The 22,546-nt window shown below is 42.4% G+C and overlaps 1 protein-coding gene across 1 annotated transcript in view; it reads right to left on the bottom strand.

Moving 5' to 3' along the window:
• The window catches only part of DYSF (dysferlin), a 384,808-nt gene that overhangs the window by 109,430 nt on the left and 252,832 nt on the right, over nt 1-22,546 (bottom strand). The window contains exons 32-37 of the mRNA XM_069745121.1: nt 21,978-22,159; nt 21,110-21,250; nt 16,276-16,305; nt 14,743-14,769; nt 5,385-5,492; nt 4,145-4,306 (exon numbers count right to left, since the gene is read on the bottom strand). Of these exons, the coding sequence (XP_069601222.1) occupies nt 4,145-4,306; nt 5,385-5,492; nt 14,743-14,769; nt 16,276-16,305; nt 21,110-21,250; nt 21,978-22,159 (650 nt within the window). The remainder of the gene's footprint in view (nt 1-4,144; nt 4,307-5,384; nt 5,493-14,742; nt 14,770-16,275; nt 16,306-21,109; nt 21,251-21,977; nt 22,160-22,546) is intronic.

Raw genomic sequence — 22,546 nt, 5'->3', positions numbered from 1 at the left:
TTACATTCCAAAAAAATGGCAACTTTTTAGCCAAAATTATGCTCAGAGAAGTTGTCACTTTCACTTCCCTTCCCTCAGTCATCTTGGCAGCTCATACAAATGAGATTTGTAAAGAGAGCAGAAAAAACATCTCTCAGAACAGAGGGGGCAGAGTAAAAAGCTCTTCCCAGAGAAGAGAGGGCAGAGGAGAAAGCTTATATTTGAGTAGACTAGGCAGAGAAGAAAGGTCCTCCAAGAGTAGAGGGAACTGAGCAGAAAGCTCCTCACAGAGTAGAGAAAGAAGAGGCGAAATCTCCTCCTAGAGTAGAGAAAGAAGAGGAGAAAGTTCTTCCCAGAGTAGAGAGAAGAGGAGAAAGCTCCTCCCAGAATAGAGAAAGAAGAGGTGAAAGTTCTTCCCAGAGTAGAGAGAAAAGGAGAAAGCTCCTCCCAGAGTAGAGAGAAGAGGAGAAGTTCCTCCCAGAGTAGAGAGAAGAGGAGAAAGCTCCTCCCAGAGTAGAGAGAAGAGAAAACTCCTCCCAGAGTAGAGAGAAGAGTCGGAAGCTCCTCCCAGAGTAGAGAGAAGAGGAGAAAGTTCCTCCCAGAGTAGAGAAAGAAGAGGAGAAAGTTCTTCCCAGAGTAGAGAAAGAAGAGGAGAAAGATCCTCCCAGAGTAGAGAGAAGAGGAGAAAGCTCCTTCCAGAGTAGAGAAAGAAGAGGAGAAAGATCCTCCCAGAGTATAGAGAAGAGGAGAAAGTTCTTCCCAGAGTAGAGAGAAGAGGAGAAAGATCCTCCCAGAGTAGAGAGAAGAGGAGAAAGCTCCTCCCAGAGTACAGAGAAGAGGAGAAAGTTCTTCCCAGAGTAGAGAGAAGAGGAGAAAGTTCCTCCCAGAGTAGAGAAAGAAGAGGAGAAAGTTCTTCCCAGAGTAGAGAAAGAAGAGGAGAAAGATCCTCCCAGAGTAGAGAGAAGAGGAGAAAGCTCCTTCCAGAGTAGAGAAAGAGGAGAAAGTACTTCCCAGAGTAGAGAGAAGAGGAGAAAGCTTATCCCATAGTAGAGGGGGCAGAGCAAAGAGCTCCTCCCAGAGTAGTGTGAGTAGAGGAGAAAGCTTATCTATGAGTAGAGGAGGCAGAGAAAAAAGGTCATCCAAGAGTAGAGGTAACTGAGCAGAGTTGAAAGAACAGAGAAAACTCCTCTCAAAGTAAAGGAGGCAGAGGAGAGAGCACCTCCCTGAGTAGAGGGGGCAGAGGAGAAAGCTTCTTCCAGAGTAGAGAGGGCAGAGGAAAAAGCTTCTTCCAAAGTAGAGGAGGTGGGGAGAAAGATACTCACAGAGTTGAGGCAGCAGAGGAGAAAGCTCCTCCTGAAGTAGAGGAGGCAAAGGATAAATCTACTCCTAGAGAAGATGGAGAAGAACAGAAAGCTCCTCCCAGAGTAGTTTGAGCTAAGGCGAAAGCTTCTCCAAAAGTAGAGGAGGCAGAGGAGAAAGTTTGTCCCAAAGTAGAGGGGGCAGAGGATAAAGCTTCTTCCAGAGTAGAGGGGGTAGAAGAGAAAGCTTCTCCCAGAGTAGAGGGGGCAAAGGAGCAAGGTTTTCTCCCAAAGTAGAGGGGCTGGGGAGAAAGTGTCTCCCAGAGTTGAAAGAACAGAGGAGAAAACTCCTCTCAAAGTAGAGGGGGCAGAGGAGAGAGCTCCTCCTAGAGTTGAGTGGGTAGAGGAGAAAGCTTCTCCCAGAGTGGAGAGGGCAGAGGAGAAAGCTTCTCCCAAAGTAGAGAGGGTAGAGGAGAAAGATCCTCACAGAGTCGAGACAAAAGAGGAGAAAGCTCCTCCTGGAGTAGAAAAGATTCTCCCAGAGTAGAAAGAACAGAGGAGAAAGTTCCTCCCAGAGTAGTGGGAGCCATGGAGAATGCTTCTCCTAGAGTAGAGTGCTCAGAGGAGAAAGCTTCTCCCATAGTGGGAGCCAAGGAAAATTCTTCTCCCAGAGTAGTGGGAGCAAAAGAAAAAGCTTATCCCAGAGTAGAGGGGCAGAGAAGAAAGCTTTTTCCACAGTAGAGGGAGCAGAGGAGAATGATTCTCCCAGAGTAGAAGGGGAAGAGGAGAAAGCTTCTCCCAGAGAAGTGGGAGCCAAGGAAAAGCTTCTCACAGATTAGAGGGAGCATAGGCAAAAGCTTATTCCAGAGTAGAGGGGGCTGAGGAAAACACTTCTTACAGAGTAGATTGGGAAGAGGAGAAAGCTCATCCGACAGTAGATAGGGCAGAGGAAAAAGCTTCTCCCAGAGTAGAGGGGACAGAGAAGAAATCTCTTCCCAAAATAGAGGGGGTAGAGGAGAAAACTCCTCTCAGAGTAGAAAGAACAGAGGAGAAAGTTCCTCCCAGAGCAGTGGGAGCCTAAAGGAAAAAGCTTCTCCAGAGTAGTGGGAACCAAGGAAAAAGCTTCTCCCAGAGTAGTGGGAGCCAAGGAAAAAGCTTTTCCCAGAGTAGTGGGAGCCAAGGAAAAAGCTTCTCCCAAAGTAGTGGGAGCCAAGGAAAAAGCTTTTCCCAGAGTAGTGGGAGCCAAGGAAAAAGCTTTTCCCAGAGTAGTGGGAGCCAAGGAAAAAGCTTCTCCCAAAGTAGTGGGAGCCAAGGAAAAAGCTTTTCCCAGAGTAGTGGGAGCCTAAAGGAAAAAGCTTCTCCCAGAGTAGTGGGAGCCAAGGAAAAAGCTTCTCCCAGAGTAGTGGGAGCCAAGGAAAAAGCTTCTCCGGAGTAGTGGGAACCAAGGAAAAAGCTTCTCCCAGAGTAGTGGGAGCCAAGGAAAAAGCTTTTCCCAGAGTAGTGGGAGCCAAGGAAAAAGCTTCTCCCAAAGTAGTGGGAGCCAATGAAAAAGCTTTTCCCAGAGTAGTGGGAGCCAAGGAAAAAGCTTCTTCCAGAGTAGTGGGAACCAAGGAAAAAGCTTCTCCCAGAGTAGTGGGAACCAAGGAAAAAGCTTCTCCCAGAGTAGTGGGAGCCAAGGAAAAAGCTTCTCCCAGAGTAGTGGGAGCCAAGCAAAAAGCTTATCTCAGAGTAGAGGGGGAAGAGGAGAAAGCTTCTCCTGGAGTAGAGGGGGAAGAGGAGAAAGCTTATCTCAGAGTAGAGGGAGCAGAGGAGAAGGCTTCTCCCAGAGTAGAGGGGGAAGAGGAGAAAGCTTATCTCAGAGTAGAGGGGGACGAGGAGAAAGCTTATCTCAGAATAGAGGGAGCAGAGGAGAAAGCTTCTCCCAGAGTAGTGGGAGCCAAGCAAAAAGCTTATCTCAGAGTAGTGGGGGAAGAGGAGAAAGCTTCTCCTGGAGTAGAGGGGGAAGAGGAGAAAGCTTATCTCAGAGTAGAGGGAGCAGAGGAAAAGGCTTCTCCCAGAGTAGAGGGGGACGAGGAGAAAACTTATCTCAGAGTAGAGGGGGACGAGGAGAAAGCTTATCTCAGAATAGAGGGAGCAGAGGAGAAAGCTTCTCCCAGAGTAGTGGGAGCAAGTAAAAACTTCTGCCAGAGTAGAAGAGTCAGAGGAGAAAACTCCTCCCAGAGTAGAAAGAACAGAGGAGAAAGCTCATCTCATTGTGCATTTCATACTGAGATTTGATATAATTAGCAAATAATATTTATCTATATTGCAACATTGTTAAATTATACAGCTGATACCAATGCAAGAAATTGAACCCCTTTGCCCCTCGGAATCAGTGTAACAATTATTTCCCCAATCTGAAGCACGATATTTTTACTTATTCTCCATGAACTTGTGATACGAGATGAATTCCGAATGTAATCAGAAATTTTCTATTTTGACACCGATGCATTAAGCCAGAGTTTTCTTCATTTTTTTTTTAATCTACTTTAATATTAGGATACATTGTCATCAGCCAAGAGCATAAAAGAAGACTCATGTCCTTCGGTGCTAGAAGAAGGGTTCCTGCCCACTCTCGGACTGTCACGTTCCACATGGCTGCAACCGTCCTTAAAGATAATAATCCCAGCGCTGGTCTCCAGCTGCTGATAGACAGCTTTCATTCAGCCCCGTGATATAAGAAACACATGCGAGCTCTCTCGCACCTCTGGAATATCGGCTTATAAAAGTAGCTGAATCCAGGCCAAGTGCGTTTTACAAGCACCTGGGCCTTTCTTACGACGCAAGGGTCGGGGAGGAAAATCTGTTTACTGTATTAAGGCTCTTACCACTTCCATGAAGAGGACGCACACATCAAAGTTGGGATTCTTTTTGACGTTTTTAATAACGCAAGACTGGATCATTTCATCGCCACACTCCACAATGAGGCTGGGGGATGTCACGCTGGCCAGCTGGTAGCTCTTAAGGTTTCTCAGACCCCATGCCAGAACCTGCCGACAGAGTGGTCGAAATCTCAGGTTTAAAAGGGTTTTATGTAATATCGGCCATCAGCTCATCATCATAACCGCCGGGAAAGAGGGAAAAAGTTGTTAAATGTCTCATATAAAGTAACAAGCTGATTTAACTAGAGCACAATGAGATCAATGTATTGGGTCCGGTGATAACACATACATATATACATAATCAGATATATTTATGGCTTTTCCACATGCACCTACCGGGGAGACTAATTACTCAGGAAGCCATGTGCAATCTGCTATAAAACACTCCAAAAACAAGGCGGAGCAGCGGGGCACGTAGACGGGGTTGGTCCCTATCATGCTTGGCGATGACTTTTAGGCCAAATATCTACCGCCCTGTTTACCGCAACTCCGAGTTAGAAAAACAAGACCAATTTCATCTAAAAAAAGCCAATTTGATCTAAAAGCAGAACCACAAAAGCAAGAAAGCAGCCAAGTTTTACTAGTTCTGTACAATCTTTGAACCAATAGCTATGGGAGATGGGATCTATCAAGAATGGATCTCTTCTCTTCAGCTGACCCAGTAGGGGACATGTGATTAAAGTATGGTTGGTGGGGGTCCAATTTTAGGATAATTGGGTAGGGGTCCCAGTGTGATTGGAGTGGTAATGCGTATGCCTTCCTCTATGAAAGCAGTGGTCACACATGCGCACCACCACTTCGACAAACCCATAGACATGGATGGAGAAGTGGTGGCAGATAAGCCCCAGTGCTTCGCTCATATAGAGACTCAAGAGCATTGTTCTTGTGATCCCTTGGGTCCCAGTGGTCGGACCCCCAGCAATCATACATTTATCACCAAGCCCCATGTGAATCAGTTACCGGGACAGACCGCTTTTAAATTTAGAGAAAGTAGTTTAGTCCAAAATCAGACTTTAGAAATCTAAGGTGCCTATAGTTATGAGAAGAAAATCTGCTTCTCCAGATCCCGGGAACAACAGCCGTGTATACAGTGAACTTACAAACACCACCTCATAGTGAAATCTTATAGAAAAGTGTGAGTCTTCCATACAGGATCTCTCAGCTCTCCGTGTTGGTATAGACTCACCTCGATAGCGGTTCTCTGCAGAACGGGCTTTATGCCTTGGGGAATCATATACACGTTGGCGCTCTTCTGAGGAGGAGGATACGGCAGATCTGTATCTGTATCCTCTGTCTGGGGGGAAAGAAAACACAAAAGAAAAGTTACCCCCTATATTAGTATATTGCAGGTTGTGCACGGGATGGGACCTCACGGAGAGACTCAGAATGGGGCCCCCTATTGTATAATACATACCACCATAGCTCCTAATTTTGGTCCACCTGATATTTCTAGTCTATCCCAAGAGGGTTACTTGACCTATCAGAAGCTACTTGACCCGTAGAAGCTCAGGAGAGCGAAACGGCCGTCGTTGTTTGGAACCACAGGTTCTCCCTGCTATGTCCTGCTGTTTTACTATGAAGCCTCAATTAAGGATGGACACTTTTTGCACGAATGGTGAGTGCTCGTATTCTTCTATATTTTGTTTCTACAGAACTTTCACCTGTTTTCTACGAGCACCGCATTCCGTAGTGGCTTAAAAGAACGCTGACTGTTCTGAGGGATTACAATTGGTGGTGTGGAGCTGATAGTGCGTCTGCTTTCTCGTTTTCGATTACTTGACCTATTATCCTATCATCATTTTTGTGGTGCGTGAAGAGAATTTTGTGCAGATCAAATGGGCTGAAGCCAACGTGCACTGAAGCCAGCTTCTCCAGTGGACCCCATAGCTGGCCCGTTGGACGCACCTTCATGAAATCTATGCCCTTGATGGTGTTGACGTGACCACTCATCTGTCCTTTGATATCTCCAGTAATCTCAAAGACATTACATGGCCCGATACAGCACAGGCAGGACCACCACAACATTCAGAGGTAGTTGTAGATTGTTACAGGTCCAACCAATTACTAAATGTAGTAGTTATCGTATATCTTACATCGGTAAGGTGCACTGATTTTCTGTGAAAAAACTCCAGTATTGGGTCCTCCTCCAATTTGTGTCCAACTAATTACAGCACGTGACCACAGCAATAAAGGGGGCTGGCTAGCTGGTTATTTCAATAGCTAAGCCAGTCCCCTTCTCCATCACGGCCGATGTATGGACAAAGAAGAAAGCTGGCTTAGCCACTGAAACGAGCAGTCAGTATGCCGAGCAATCATTTGGAATCGATCTTGCTTAGGAGAGTAGAGAGATCTGTTGTTTGCAAGTATTGCGGTTCTGAAACAAATCTTTGTTACATTATTAAGTAAATCACAGCCAAGCAAATTAGTGTTTAAGGACAACATCTATTAGCACAAGACTGAACGAGCTATGAGCAGAGAAATCGCATCCTGTCATCATTACAGACCATGTAACCGGGTCCTTATGGGATGTTTTATTAGGCTGTGAAGGGATTGGACTGAGATGTGTCGTTACAACCCCCGCAGAACAAATACCCTTGAACTCTATTGTTAAGCTGGTCCAGTGACGTCACTGGACAATCTGAGTACAGTTTGACCCGCTTTACATTGTGGCACTGGACCTTTAGTTAAAGTAATGTGGACATAGACCCGTGTCAATTGACTGAAGAAGACCATCTGCCTTGAAACTGCCTGTGTTGAGACAGTTTGACTGAAGATAGCAATGGAGACTATGTGCAATTGGGGTTGAGGTCTGAGATAGAAAAAGAGAAGTGGTGGCCAAGATGCTGAGTGGCGCTGTGGTGGAGATAATTGGAGGAGCTTTGGCCGGTGGTGATAAGTTCTATGGCCTGAGACTGAGGGAAAGATGGCCTGAATAAGGAGTCTTCTATAAGTGCCAAGCTCTGTACCACCTTGTAGAATATCTACCAAGCTCTGTGTCTATTAGTACTATAACTGCCAAGCTCTGTACAACCCAGAATATCTACCAAACACTGTGCTTACCAGTACTATAACTGCCAAGCTCTGTGCTACATTGTAGAATAACTTCCAAGCTCTGTGTTTACTAGTAATACATCTGCCAAGCTCTGTAACACCTTGTAGAATATCTGCCAAGCTCTGTGCTTACTAGTACTATAACTCCCAAGCTCTGTAACACCTTGTAGAATATCTGCCAAGCTCTGTGCTTACTAGTACTATAACTCCCAAGCTCTGTGCTACCTTGTAGAATATCTGCCAAGCTCTGTGTTTACTAGTACTATAACTCCCAAGCTCTGTGCTACCTTGTAGAATATCTGCCAAGCTCTGTGTTTACTAGTACTATACCTCCCAAGCTCTGTGCTACCTTGTAGAATATCTGCCAAGCTCTGTGTTTACTAGTACTTTAACTCCCAAGCTCTGTGCTACCTTGTAGAATATCTGCCAAGCTCTGTGTTTACTAGTATTATAACTGCCAAGCTCTGTGCTACCTTGTAGAATATCTGCCAAGCTCTGTGTTTACTAGTACTATACCTCCCAAGCTCTGTGCTACCTTGTAGAATATCTGCCAAGCTCTGTGTTTACTAGTACTTTAACTCCCAAGCTCTGTGCTACCTTGTAGAATATCTGCCAAGCTCTGTGTTTACCAGTACTATAACTGCCAAGCTCTGCGCTACCTTGTAGAATATATGCCAAGCTCTGTGTTTACTAGTACTATAACTGCTAAGCTCTGTACTACCTTGTAGAATATCTGCCAAGCTCTGTGTTTACTAGTATTATAACTGCCAAGCTCTGTGCTACCTTGTAGAATATCTGCCAAGCTCTGTGTTTACTAGTACTATACCTCCCAAGCTCTGTGCTACCTTGTAGAATATCTGCCAAGCTCTGTGTTTACTAGTACTTTAACTCCCAAGCTCTGTGCTACCTTGTAGAATATCTGCCAAGCTCTGTGTTTACCAGTACTATAACTGCCAAGCTCTGCGCTACCTTGTAGAATATATGCCAAGCTCTGTGTTTACTAGTATTATAACTGCCAAGCTCTGTGCTACCTTGTAGAATATCTGCCAAGCTCTGTGCTTACTAGTACTATAACTCCCGAACTCTGTACTACCTTGTAGAATATCTGCCAAGCTCTGTGTTTACTAGTACTATAACTGCTAAGCTCTGCGCTACCTTGTAGAATATCTTCCAAGCTCTGTGTTCACTAGGACTACAACTGCTAAGCTCTGTAATACCTTGTAGAATATTTGCCAAGCTCTGTGTTTACTAGAACTATAACTCCCAAGCTCTGTGCTACCTTGTAGAATATCTTCCAAGCTCTGTGTTTACTAGTACTATAACTGCCAAGCTCTGTGCTACCTTGTAGAATATCTGCCAAGCCCTGTGTTCACTACTACTATAACTGCCAAGCTTTGTGATACCTTGTAGAATATCTGCCAAGCTCTGTGTTTACTAGTACTATAACTACCAAGCTCTGTGCTACCTTGTAGAATATCTGCCAAGCTCTGTGTTTACTAGTGCTATAACTCCCAAGCTCTGTGCTACCTTGTAGAATATATGACAAGCTCTGTGTTTACTAGTACTATAACTCCCAAGCTCTGTGTTACCTTGTAGAATATCTGCCAAGCTCTGCACTTACTAGTACTATAACTGCTAAGCTCTGTGCTACATTGTAGAATATCTGCCAAGCTATGCACCTACTAGTACTATAACTGCCAAGCTCTGTGCTACATTGTAGAATATCTGCCAAGCTCTGTGTTTACTAGTACTACAACTGCCAAGCTCTGTGCTACATTGCAGAATATCTTCCAAGCTCAGTGCTTACTAGTACTATAACTGCCAAGCTCTGTGTTACCTTGTAGAATATCTGCCAAGCTCTGCCCTTACTAGTACTATAACTGCCAAGCTCTGTGCCACATTGTAGAATATCTGCCAAGCTCTGTGTTTACTAGTACTATAACTGCTAAGCTCTGTACCACCTTGTAGAATATCTGCCAAGCTCTGTGTTTACTAGCACTATAACTGCCAAGCTCTGTGCTACCTTGTACAATACCTGCTAAGCTCTGCACTTACTAGTACTATAACTGCCAAGCTCTGTGCTACCTAGTAGAATATCTACCAATGCCTTTGCTAACTAGTACTATAACTGCCAAGCTCTGTGCTACCTTGCAGATTAACTGCTAAGATCTGTACCTCCTAGCATTATTACAACCAAACTCTTGCCTTCAATTAATCTGTTCTGACTAGTAGTATAACCACCAAGCACTGCGATTCTTAGTAATATATAAATACCAAGATCTGTGCCAGTTAGTAGTACTATGGCCTTTGTGCAATTGGGGCTGCAGCCTGAAACAGAAAAAGAGAAGTGGCCAGGGCCTACATGCTGAGAGTTGTTGTGGATGAGACAATTGGAGGAGCTTTGGCTGAAGGTAATAAGTAATATGGCCTGAGACCATGACCTCTGCTCACAGTAGCCTGGCAGCCCGTGATAGAGCTTTTATGCACAGCTTTTGCACCAGCATCTCCATTTGGCTGGTCCCAGGAAAACCATGGCCTTTACCCTTAAATCCCTTTACAGGGAGCTAGACTTATTCAGGGCCCCATGTGTTATGTCCATGGAGTGGCTGTTGGAGCAAGTTGGCAGAAAGAAGAGTCATAGAGCTGGGTTGTTACCTGGAGGTCGAAGTCAAAAATAATATACAGTTGGGCAGTCAAAATGCAAGCCAAGGTAAGGAATTAAACAGTGAAAAACATAGGATACTAGTAGACAAGCAACAAGGGAAGTTAAAAAGTATATCTGCCAGCTAGAAGTAGTTCCTGGGGGGGTTTAAATATGGAGTGCCCCCCAAGTATAACCAACAACCACAAGTCCCAGCCAGACTAATGTAAAACATGACCACCCATGTATCCCCCAATGCCGTCAGTGGTGCTACCGAGCGGCATAAGCAGAAATTGAGGAGAATATTCCGACACGGCCAAAACATATGTCTGACAAGACATCATTAGCTGAAGACCAGGGGATAACAGACCCAGACCAAATGTATTTCTAATCGCAGTTACAAGATGATCTTTTTTTTGGGGGGGGTCATCATCAGCCAAACTGTGGTCTCTTGACACCATGAAGGTGGGTCCAAGCATTATTCTCGATCAAAAACCCAGGCAAATTAGTTACCGCAATAACTCATTAACGTGAGTACTAAACAGAGGAGTAGGGAAAAGGAGCACAGATCAGAGAGCTGTAAGCATATAGATAGCCATAAAGTACCCAGTCTAGAAGCTTCTCCGTGAAGAACCGAGGAACAAGCAGCTGAACCGTTTCCATGGTGGAAGAGCAGAAAACAAATAAAAAGAAGAGAAAGCAAAAAACAATTATAAGCACTTATATAAAGCCCTTCCTATGACCCCAATGGAGGCTCGTACAAAGCCTTGTGTTTTTGTCGATGGGCAGGAAATGAGGCAGTTCGGCACTGAGGAGTGAAACGCAGGCAGTAGAGTCTTTCTGTGTTGTAGATACATGAATATTGGTTGCAGAATATTTTTCCCAAAAATATGTCCAAAATATTCAACCCAAAAAATGCAACGAAGAAATACTTACAAATTGGCCAAAATAAATGACGAACTTGGCCAAATGTTTTCAGGTCAAGCGATGCTGACGATTGACTGTCGGGGTCATGGAGAACAATGGCAACTTATGGACCACTAAGGTCTACAGCACAAAATCCCAAACCCCATAGAAGTCCTGGTGGTGACCTTGATGGTAGAAGGAGCTTCTAAAGCACATTCATGTCTCAATTTTGTAATCTGGAATAAGGCTAGGTACAAAAGTTGAGAATGTGGTGAGTTTTTTACCTCCATATTTTTAATCCAAAACCAGAAGTGGGGAAAAAATGCAGAAGTAGTGCACGTGTTTCTATTACAGTAGACTTTTCCTCTGATTGTTCTACTCCTGATCTTGGTTTAAAAATTATTATTATTATTTAAAGCCTTCAGCTCGATCTCAAGCCATGGCGACTTGACGGATGAATGCTCTATAGAATGATCAATCTTGGGCAGCCTAGATATGTCCACCAGAGTCTTCTCCGCCGTTATCTTGATAGTATCAAACAATTGGGTTGCTGGTCTCCCTCTTCGCCTTGTTCCTTCTATTCTTCTTACCATGGTGACCTTCTCCAGTGATTGCTCTCTTCATATGATGTGTCTAAAGTAGGCAAGTCATAGCTCGGTGATCCTTGCTTCGAGTGACATGTCTTGCTTGATTTGTTCCAAAATTGATTTGTTTGTCCTTCTTGTCATCCATGGTATTGATAACATCCTTCTCCAGCACCACATTTTGAAGGCGTTGATTCTTCTACTGTCCTGTTTCTTTTTCGATTACGTATGAGTCGTGTCCTCGTCGCCAGTGAAATGTTCTTCGATTTGAAGACCTTGTCCAGTGACTTCATTGTTGATTTGCCCATAGATATTCTCCTATTGACTTCCGTTGTGGTCGCTGTATCTTGAATGATTATTGATCCCATTAGGTTGAAGTTCTTTACAACTTCCATTCAGCTCAGTCTATGAACATCCCCTTAATCACAATTCTGCATCTTCCCTGGTAGATATCTGACTTTACATCCCACTGCAGCACATGCCCGTTCAGACTCTGTTGTTTGAGAGATGAATTGACAATGTGCCATAAGCAGATGACTGCTAGAAATGCAGTATTTCTCAGCACAGTGCTGGTAACAGCCAACGAAGTGTTTAACGCAGCTTCGGATGTCACCGGAGTAGAATTGATAATATTTCTTTGCATTTCAAAAATGATGTATAAAAGTGGAGCTCTGTTTCAAGGGCATAGATGACTCATTATAGAGGGCGCAGAAAGCCATGCAGTAAGGCACCATTAATAGAATTGTAATGTACACATAGGTGTGCAATGCTGGGGAAACCAATCTGCTGCATCGTCACACTGGTTCCATGCCACATGCAACAATGTGTATATCAAACAAAGTACGGAACAGCCCAGAACTGCAACAATCATTTTCTAAGAAATGAATTTTTCTCATATACTTGTGAAAGCTGTGGTGCTTTGTGTATTTAGCGCAGAGCACTATTCTCATTTACCCACACTTGTATAAGGGAGTTTGGGGGGGAATTGTTAGTATTTTTGGAGAATAAGCATTCTTGCAGGAAAACTATTTGGACTGTTTGGCTTCTACAGCCTCTAAGTATCACTTTACAGAACAAAGTTCAGAATACGTCCTGGTCTATAACCTTTATCTTTCTTCTCCTGGACAATCTTTTTAGCTGATTTCTGACCACAGCAGAGTTGAGATAACTTTTGATACGACCGAAAATCAGCCTCGAAGATCATTCAAAAGAGAAGAAACTAAGGTTATACATTGTCATCAGAAGGAGCTCCATGCCAGATTCAGTGTTGTGTCATTCCGCAGTCAGATAGAGTCAAGGTCAAAAGTGTCGGAACCCGTGAAATTGTTCCAGAAAATGGAGTACTTCTCCCGTTAAATTATTACAATTACACATTTTGTTATACACTTGTTTATTTCCTATGTTTGGATTGGAACAACACAAAAAAAACTGAAAAAAGATGAAAATTGGACATAATTTCACACAAAACCCCCAAAATTGTTGCCACCCTCAACTTAATATTTGGTTGTACCCTTTGGAATTAATAACTGCAATCAATCACTTCCTATAACCATCAACAAGCTTCTTACACCTCTCACCTGGAATTTTGGGTGACTATTTTTTTGGCAACTGCACCAGGTCTCTCATATTTGAACGCACCTTCTCCCAACAGCAATCTTAAGATTTAGATCCGGACTCATTGCTGCCACTTCAGAACTCTCCAGCGCTTTGTTTCCATCCATTTCGGGGGGCATCTTGAGGTATGTTTGGGGTCATTATCCTGATGGAAGACCCATGACCTAGGATGTAAACCCAGCTTCCTGACACTGAGCACTATATTACCCAAAGTCCTTTGGTAATCTTAAGATTTCATAATTACTTGAGCACAATTAAGGCACCCAGTGCCAGAAGCAGCAAGAAAAAAACAAAACATCTGTGAACCTCCACCATATTTGACTATAGGTACTGTGGTCTTTTCTTTGTAGGCCTCATTCCTTTTCTGTAACAGTAGAATGATGTGCTTTACCAAAAAGCTCTATGTTGGACTCATCTCTCCACAAGACGCTTTCCCAGAAGGGTTTTGGTTCACGTACATTTTGGGAAACCGCAGTCTAGCTTTTTTATGTCTCTGTGTCAGCAGTAGGGTCCTCCTGAGTCTCCTGCCATAGCATTTCATATAATTCACATGTGGATGGATAGTTCGCGCTGACATTGCTGCCCCCTGAGCCTGCAGGACAGGCTGAATTTCTTTGGAATTTGATTGGGGCTGCTTATGACCTATCTTCACTATCCAATGTTGCAAACTGTCATCAATTTTTTCTCTGCTGTCCTCATACAGGGAGATTAGCTACAATACCATGGTTTGTAAACGCCTTGATTTTGATGCGCACCGTTGGACAAAGAAATATCAAGATCTCTGGAGATGAACTTGTAACCTTGAGATTGTTCATAATCTTCATCAATTTTAGTTCTCAGGTCCTCAGACCATTCTCCTCTCCTCTTTCTGTTCTCCATGTTTAGTGTGGCACACACAGACAATGCAAAAATTAAGGCGACTTCTCCCCTTTTTATCTGGTTTCAGGTGTGATTTTCATAGTTACTTGCCACAGGTGAGTTTGGATAAGCATCACATGCTTGAAACAAAGTTGTTTACCCACAATTTGGGAAAGGTGCCAATAATTTTGTGCGGCCCATTTTTGGAGTTTTGTGTGAAATTATGTGCAATTTTCCTTTTGTTCTCTTTTTTTGTGTTGTTCCAATACACACAAAGGAAATAAGCATGTTTGTAACAAAACGGGTAATTGCAATAATTATCTGGGAGAAATGCTTCATTTTCTGGAATAATTTCAAGGGCGCGAACACTTTCGGCCATAACTGTATATACTGTGATACGTAGAGAATTTAGAACCTATTACTATTTACTTATTTGTTTACGATAGAGTATTTGCTCAATTTGTTGGTTTTTTTTTGTCTGTGAAATGACCACAGTGTGAACGTGCTCTTATAAATTGCACATATACCAAGTTATGCTCCGGCTCATTCCTTTGGTTTTCATAGCTCCAAATTTTTTTTTAGAAAACCCAAATAAAAAAAATACATGCATGCAACCCAAGATGTCCGTGGGCTTTGTACTCAATTCAGAGAGAACCAAACAGTGATTATGGGCAATGGTGGCTCGGTAAGCAAGAAATGGCATGACATCGTCTGAACAGGAATGCTTGAGAAAGTTTCAAAAACATACATCCAGTTGGCCCCTACTTAGATATCGATGACCTATACTTTGGTTACGTAATCAATTTCGGATTGGTAGGGGTCAGATCTCAGCCCCTCCACCCCTATAGGATTTATAGTGAGAGACACATCGCACTTATCAGTGGTCTTACCTCCCCGAGGACTCCGGAGACTTCTCCCTATTCAAAAACAAGATCAGCGCTTAAAACATGAACATAATTATAAATAATGCACAAAACAATGTAAGGAAAATAGAACACAGCATAAAGCAATTTGGGCGCACATGGACTTTGCTGCTGGTTTTGTAGTTAACTTGCAGAATAAAAAACAGGAATTTTGCCATATTTGCTATGTTACCGGCTACGCTAAGGAAATGTGCCATAACGCCTTGTTCAGGTGGGTACGAGCCATAGCCCACTTGATTAAGAAATCAAGAAATGTCCTAAAGGATAAACATATACACCGCGGTCCAAATTATTATGCAAATTGGATTTATGTATTATTTTGTTTTTCACATAACCTCATGGCTGGTTTGTGTCTCGGGGTCTTTGAATCACTCAAATCAAATCTCAAACCCCTTGTGATAATTATTATTCAAGCTGAGGCCAATTAAAGGAAAATGACTTAAGAAGAACCTTCCACATTATTAAGCAGCCGCAGGTTTCAAGCAATATTGGAAAGAAAAAGGATCTCTGCTGCCGAAAAGCGTCATAGTGCAATGCCTTTGACCAAGTATGAAAACATTAGATATTACACGGAAACGTAAGTGTGATCATCGTACTGTGAAGAGATTTGTAGCTGACCGGTTTGTGCAGATAAAAGCATAATGAGGAAGGTATCTGCCAGACAAATTTATCAGAATAATAGAGTAGCTGCTAAAATATCATTACAAAGCAGCAAACTGGGATTGGAAGCGGCTGCTGCTAATCTCAAGATGTAGGATCCTCCAAAGGCTTAAAGTTTTGCATAAACCTATTATTCGGCCTCTCCTTAACAGCGCTCACGAGCAAAAACGGTTGAAGTGGCGCGAACATACCGTATATCAAGACTAATTCTAAAATAGTCTTATTTACTGATAAGTGCCGTGGAACCCAGGATGGTCCACATGGATGCAGTGGTGGATTGTTGGTGGATGGCCACCATGTCCCAACAAGGCTGCAAGTCATGCCATGGGGAGAGAGCCTTTTAGAATCCCTGAAGGTGTTAAATAAACCTTGGCAAAGTAGATAGAGTTTCTGCCTGACCAACTTCTTCCTTGGTGCAAAAAGAATTCTGTGATTTAACCTCTAACGATCGATGTTTTGAACATTATACGGAATCATCTCCATCCACCATTTGGGAAAATCAGAGGGAAATAGCATTTGTGTAATAATTTGGAACTTCTAACTGCTGCGGTAAAATGAAGAAGTGACTGCTCTACCGTTCCAAGCAGAAGCTGCTCACTATTTTATAGGTTCTTGTCGAAAAAACCCCGAAAAGACGCCAAAGGAGACACTTCAGGAAAACCATCACTGGCTTTTCACTGAAGAGTGTTCCTGTAGCGAAACTTGCCCGGTACACCGGGGTCTAAATGTTATTGATTGCACCTACCCTTATGGTGAAGACAAAAGTTTCCCATCTGATAACTACTAGCATTGAGTCTGAAAGTGCTATGGATACACGGGAGGTGACAATATACGACATACCTCGAGTCCTGGGATGTGATGTAGAGCCGGCTGCAAGGGATGAGATAAGTAACACTTAGGATATTTCTCAGTACAGATTTTGTATTTAGTGGCAGGTTATACACAAGTTTTAGGACTCATGACCCTCTAAAGAATCTAGTTCTAGTGTACAGATCAAGTTCTAGACCTTTTTTAAAAAAGTTTTCTAATAGAGGGTAAAATGTTTCTAAAATATATGAATATGTGAGAAATTCTCCTTTATTATGATTTACAGAAAAACATAGACACAAAACAAAAAATCCTGTGTGGAAAAAAAAAACCTGAAAAATTATCCACAAGAAAAAACTCAATCAAAGGAAAGAAAAACAATCTTCTCCAATATACTTCCTTTACAGATGGCCAGAAACGTTATCATTTGCAGAAAACTACATGACCAATAATTTCCACTCCAGAAAGACCAACACTCTCTTACACAGAACATCATATACGTTATGATCCATGAATGGCAGAACGATGACTCTGACGACCTCTGAAAAATATCCCGCTCTACAAATGACCAATACTATTCTTCTCTACAAGGCCATTCTCATTATCTACAAGGAAACTGCCTATTTTCTTCATGTGACCATGTAACATTCTCCTTAAAAGAAAGGTGAATTTTCCTCAAGGAACTGTGATGAAGTCTTTCCCAACAGGAGACCAAAGCATCCACAGACTGGTCATATTCTTGTCCACAGAAGACGAGCCATATTCTCAACCCCTGAAGATCGCCCATACCCGCATTCTGACATCAGCCATATTCTCATCCATGGAAGATCAGTCATTTGTTTTCACCCAGAGAAGATCAGCTACAGTATGTTCTAATTCATAGAAGACCAGCCATACCGTCATTCACAGAGCAGCCGTTTTCTCATCCAATGGAGACCACCCATATTCTCATCCACAGAAGACCAGTCATATACTCATCCACAAAGGACCTGCCATATTCTCATCCAATGAAGATCAATCATATTCACACCCAATGATGACCAGCCATATTCTCATTAGGAGAAGACCAGATATGTGTCATTCACAGAAGACCAGCCATATCTTCACCTACAGAAGACCGGCCAAATTCTCATCCACAGAAGATCAACCATATTTTGATCCACAGACTATCAACCATATTCTCATCAACAGAAGATTAGTCATATTCTCTTGCACACACTGATCTCATACTGAGATCAGCCATATTGTCATCCACAGAAAATCATCCATAGTCTCACTCAGTGAAGACAATACATTATATCACCCAGGGAAGACAAGACATATTTTCATCTACAGAAAATCGTCCATACTCTCACCCAGGGGAGACAAGCCACATTCTCATCTCCAGAAGGCCAGTTATATTGATATCCACAGAAGACCAGCCATACTTCATCTACAGAAAATCGTCCATACTCTCACCCAGTGAAGACCAGCCACATTCTCATCTCCAGAAGGCCAGTTATATTGATATCCACAGAAGACCAGCCATACTTCATCTACAGAAAATCGTCCATACTCTCACCCAGTGAAGACCAGCCACATTCTCATCTCCAGAAGACCAGTCATATTGATATCCACAGAAGACCAGCCATACTTCATCTACAGAAAATCATCCATACTCTCACCCAGTGAAGACCAGCCACATTCTCATCTCCAGAAGGCCAGTTATATTGATATCCACAGAAGACCAGCTATATTTCATCTACAGAAAATCGTCCATACTCTCACCCAGTGGAGACGAGCCACATTCTCATCTCCAGAAGGCCAGTTATATTGATATCCACAGAAGACCAGCCATACTTCATCTACAGAAAATCATCCATACTCTCACCCAGTAGTGACAAGCCACATTCTCATCTCCAGAAGGCCAGTCATATTGATATCCACAGAAGACCAGCCATACTTCATCTACAGAAAATCGTCCATACTCTCACCCAGTGGAGACAAGCCAAATTCTCATCTCCAGAAGACCAGTCATATTGATATCCACAGAAGACCAGCCATACTTCATCTACAGAAAATCATCCATACTCTCACCCAGTAGTGACAAGCCACATTCTCATCTCCAGAAGACCAGTCATATTCGTATCCACAGAAGACCAGCCATATTTCATCTACAGAAAATCATCCATACTCTCACCCAGTGGAGACAAGCCACATTCTCATTTCCAGAAGGCCAGTCATATTCGTATCCACAGAAGACCAGCCATATTTCATCTACGGAAAATCATCCATACTCTCACCCAGTGAAGACCAGCCACATTCTCATCTCCAGAAGACCAGTCATATTGATATCCACAGAAGACCAGCCATACTTCATCTACAGAAAATCATCCATACTCTCACCCAGTAGTGACAAGCCACATTCTCATCTCCAGAAGGCCAGTCATATTCGTATCCACAGAAGACCAGCCATATTTCATCTACAGAAAATCATCCATACTCTCACCCAGTAGTGACAAGCCACATTCTCATCTCCAGAAGACCCGTCATATTGATATCCACAGAAGACCAGCCATACTTCATCTACAGAAAATCATCCATACTCTCACCCAGTAGTGACAAGCCACATTCTCATCTCCAGAAGGCCAGTTATATTGATATCCACAGAAGACCAGCCATACTTCATCTACAGAAAATCGTCCATACTCTCACCCAGTGGAGACAAGCCACATTCTCATCTCCAGAATACCAGTCATATTGATATCCACAGAAGACCAGCCATACTTCATCTACAGAAAATCATCCATACTCTCACCCAGTAGTGACAAGCCACATTCTCATCTCCAGAAGGCCAGTTATATTGATATACACAGAAGACCAGCCATACTTCATCTACAGAAAATCGTCCATACTCTCACCCAGTGGAGACAAGCCACATTCTCATCTCCAGAAGGCCAGTTATATTCGTATCCACAGAAGACCAGCCATACTTCATCTACAGAAAATCATCCATACTCTCACCCAGTGGAGACAAGCCACATTCTCATCTCCAGAAGGCCAGTCATATTCGTATCCACAGAAGACCAGCCATATTTCATCTACAGAAAATCATCCATACTCTCACCCAGTGGAGACAAGCCACATTCTCATCTCCAGAAGGCCAGTCATATTCGTATCCACAGAAGACCAGCCATACTTCATCTACAGAAAATCATCCATACTCTCACCCAGTGGAGACAAGCCACATTCTCATCTCCAGAAGGCCAGTCATATTCGTATCCACAGAAGACCAGCCATACTTCATCTACAGAAAATCGTCCATACTCTCACCCAGTGGAGACAAGCCACATTCTCATCTCCAGAAGGCCAGTCATATTCGTATCCACAGAAGACCAGCCATACTTCATCTACAGAAAATCATCCATACTCTCACCCAGTAGTGACAAGCCACATTCTCATCTCCAGAAGACCAGTCATATTGATATCCACAGAAGACCAGCCATACTTCATCTACAGAAAATCATCCATACTCTCACCCAGTGGAGACAAGCCACATTCTCATCTCTAGAAGACCAGTTATATTGATATCCACAGAAGACCAGCCATATTTCATCTACAGAAAATCATCCATACTCTCACCCAGTGGAGACAAGCCACATTCTCATTTCCAGAAGACCAGTCATATTGATATCCACAGAAGACCAGCCATACTTCATCTACAGAAAATCATCCATACTCTCACCCAGTGAAGACCAGCCACATTGTCATCTCCAGAAGACCAGCCACATTCTCATCTCCAGACCAGAGATATTCATATCCACAGAAGACCAGCCATATTTCATCTACAGAAAATCATCCATACTCTCACCTTGTGAAGACCAGCCACATTCTCATCTACAGACCAGTCATATTCTCATCCACAGATGATCAGCTATATTCTCATACACAGAAAACCTCTAACGATTAGTAATATTTCCATACACGGAAGACCAATCACATTTCTGATCAGCTTTTTTCTCTTCTACAGAATAACGGTCCTATTCTTAGATGGAGAAGGAGGAAGCTTTTGCTTCACTTCGTTGAACTTCATTTCTGTCAGCTTATAACACATTGTAGGACAACGTCATCATTGTCAATTTTGTTTCCTTCACCGGTTATTTGAAGCATGGTAGTTATTTATTCCTCATACTATCCAAGTAGAGAAATATATTGATGATTTTAATTTATTTTGGAAATATAAATGTAGAATTGAAATCACATGATACGATTTATTCATGTAACAAAATATTATTTTTGTGCAGATCACAGGAAAATGTTGAGTTTATCGACAAGTCTGCTATACCCCACAGACATGAGCACGTCAAGTTCTTATGACTTCACGATGATGTAAGAGGCAATGTCTTTCATCAACAGTCATATTCAGTATTGCTCTAGACTGCAGGATGTTGTTTTTATATATAAAATAGGTATTTTCATACAATTTCCAATAATGTTCTATTTTCTATGTCTTCGTTCGCCTACCCTACATTTTCCTTGCTGTATTATGCAGCCAGTAGACTGGTGAATGCAGCCAATGTCAATATGCTTTAATAACCAGCTGGCAGGAAGGGTCTAGACACTGGGCAACCTCTCTACATCTCTTAACATTTCTAATGTGTGAACCTACAGCAAAGCAATATGTTCAGATCTGGACAAGCGGATACTCAAACAGCCTTATACCTCCCTGCTGCATTAACATCAAATTCTATTCTGAGAACTCCTGAGGAATTTGAAGGGTGGCATTCACTTTTTAGCTCTACTGTCGAAAAGGAGATCTCCATGACCACGAAGGCGTTGGGTCTCGAAGATTGGATTGGTGTTGAAAGATTCAATTTCACATTTTTACCTTTTCTCTTAGGATGAGCTCGAAGGCAGCTAGCAATTCTCCAGTGTTCTTCTCTCCCATCAAGACAGGAAACCAAGACAGCCTTGGAGAACGCTCCAGGCTGGGTGCGCATATACAACGTCCCATATACTCGGCAGCACCCTATGTAACAAGACATTAGAAATCGTAAAAAGGTCAAATCATTTTATTCTAAAAACAATTAGTCATCAACAAGACACTGATCATTCCCCAAAATGGATACCTATCCAAGATAAAAGGTGTTAGAATATTCTATTGTTAACCTTCAGCTGGTCATAGACAATGGATAGAAAATATTTGACAATTTTTAGACCTCTTGTTAAAGACTAAATACAGATACCACTGCTGCATATCAGTATAGCCTATTCGTAGGGAAACACCCTATCATGGACATAAATAATAACAGGGAACAACTCCAATATGCAATAAATCCTACAGAGAACAAACGACGGAGTATCAGAGAACCCAATAAGCGTAACAATAAAAAAATTGGGCACGTGTCCCTTGTTTGTGATTTCTGTTATTTTTATTTTTATGTAATTATGATATTCAATAAAATTTGTTATATTTTTTTGATTGTTACGCTTATTGGGTTCTCTGATACTCCGTTGTTTGTTCTCTGTAGGATTTATCTCTTGTTAAAGACTATTTGCCTTTAGGATTTAGGATTATCAATATGAACACTTTTCGATGGAAGATCAAGTTTTAGGTTAATTTGTACTTGTAGGCACCATGGATCAACTTTCATGGATGTGCCAACAAAAAATGTTCCATAAATGAAACAGGAGAACGTCCTGTAGTGTCTATAGTTATTCTCATTACATCACATAATAACAAAATGGTCACTCACGTAGGTGTCATTATCGTAAATTTCTACTACAATACTGGGTGGAGCTTCAGCCACAATAGCAGGGTCCCCAAAAATTTCAATTTCATGGAAGATGAGAGTTTGGTCCCAGGTGGGATTTAAAGTGCTCTTCATAACCATGGTCTTCTGACTTTGATGCAGGAAAGATACTATTGCATATGGATCTAAAATGACAGCGGGGAAAACAATGTTGGAGATCACATCAATGGATCGTAGAGCGAGAAATTCCTAATTTAATGCAATGTACATTTGCTAACAATCTAAAACAATTTAATGGCTAAAGGCAATCTTTTCTTTAGACAACTCACCACTTCGAAGAATGAAACAATCGATGGCAAGCCAAATGTAATCAGGTCAAGATTGGGCCATGTTCCACCATGACTAGACTTAAAACTGTTTTTAAGTACATGGGGTGTTTGCCTTTTTGTAAAATCAGCAAATATGTGTGGATCAATTCAAGGGACTTTGGTCCATCGACGAGGCCAGTAGTCGTCTCATTGGAAGGGAGACTGGCAAATCTCTTAACTTATAGGATCCCCGGCGTGGCTTTT

Source organism: Ranitomeya imitator, chromosome 1, assembly GCF_032444005.1.
Source record: "Ranitomeya imitator isolate aRanImi1 chromosome 1, aRanImi1.pri, whole genome shotgun sequence".
In the NCBI taxonomy this organism is placed as follows: Eukaryota; Metazoa; Chordata; class Amphibia; order Anura; family Dendrobatidae; genus Ranitomeya; species Ranitomeya imitator.
This window is presented reverse-complemented; position numbering and strand designations above follow the sequence as displayed.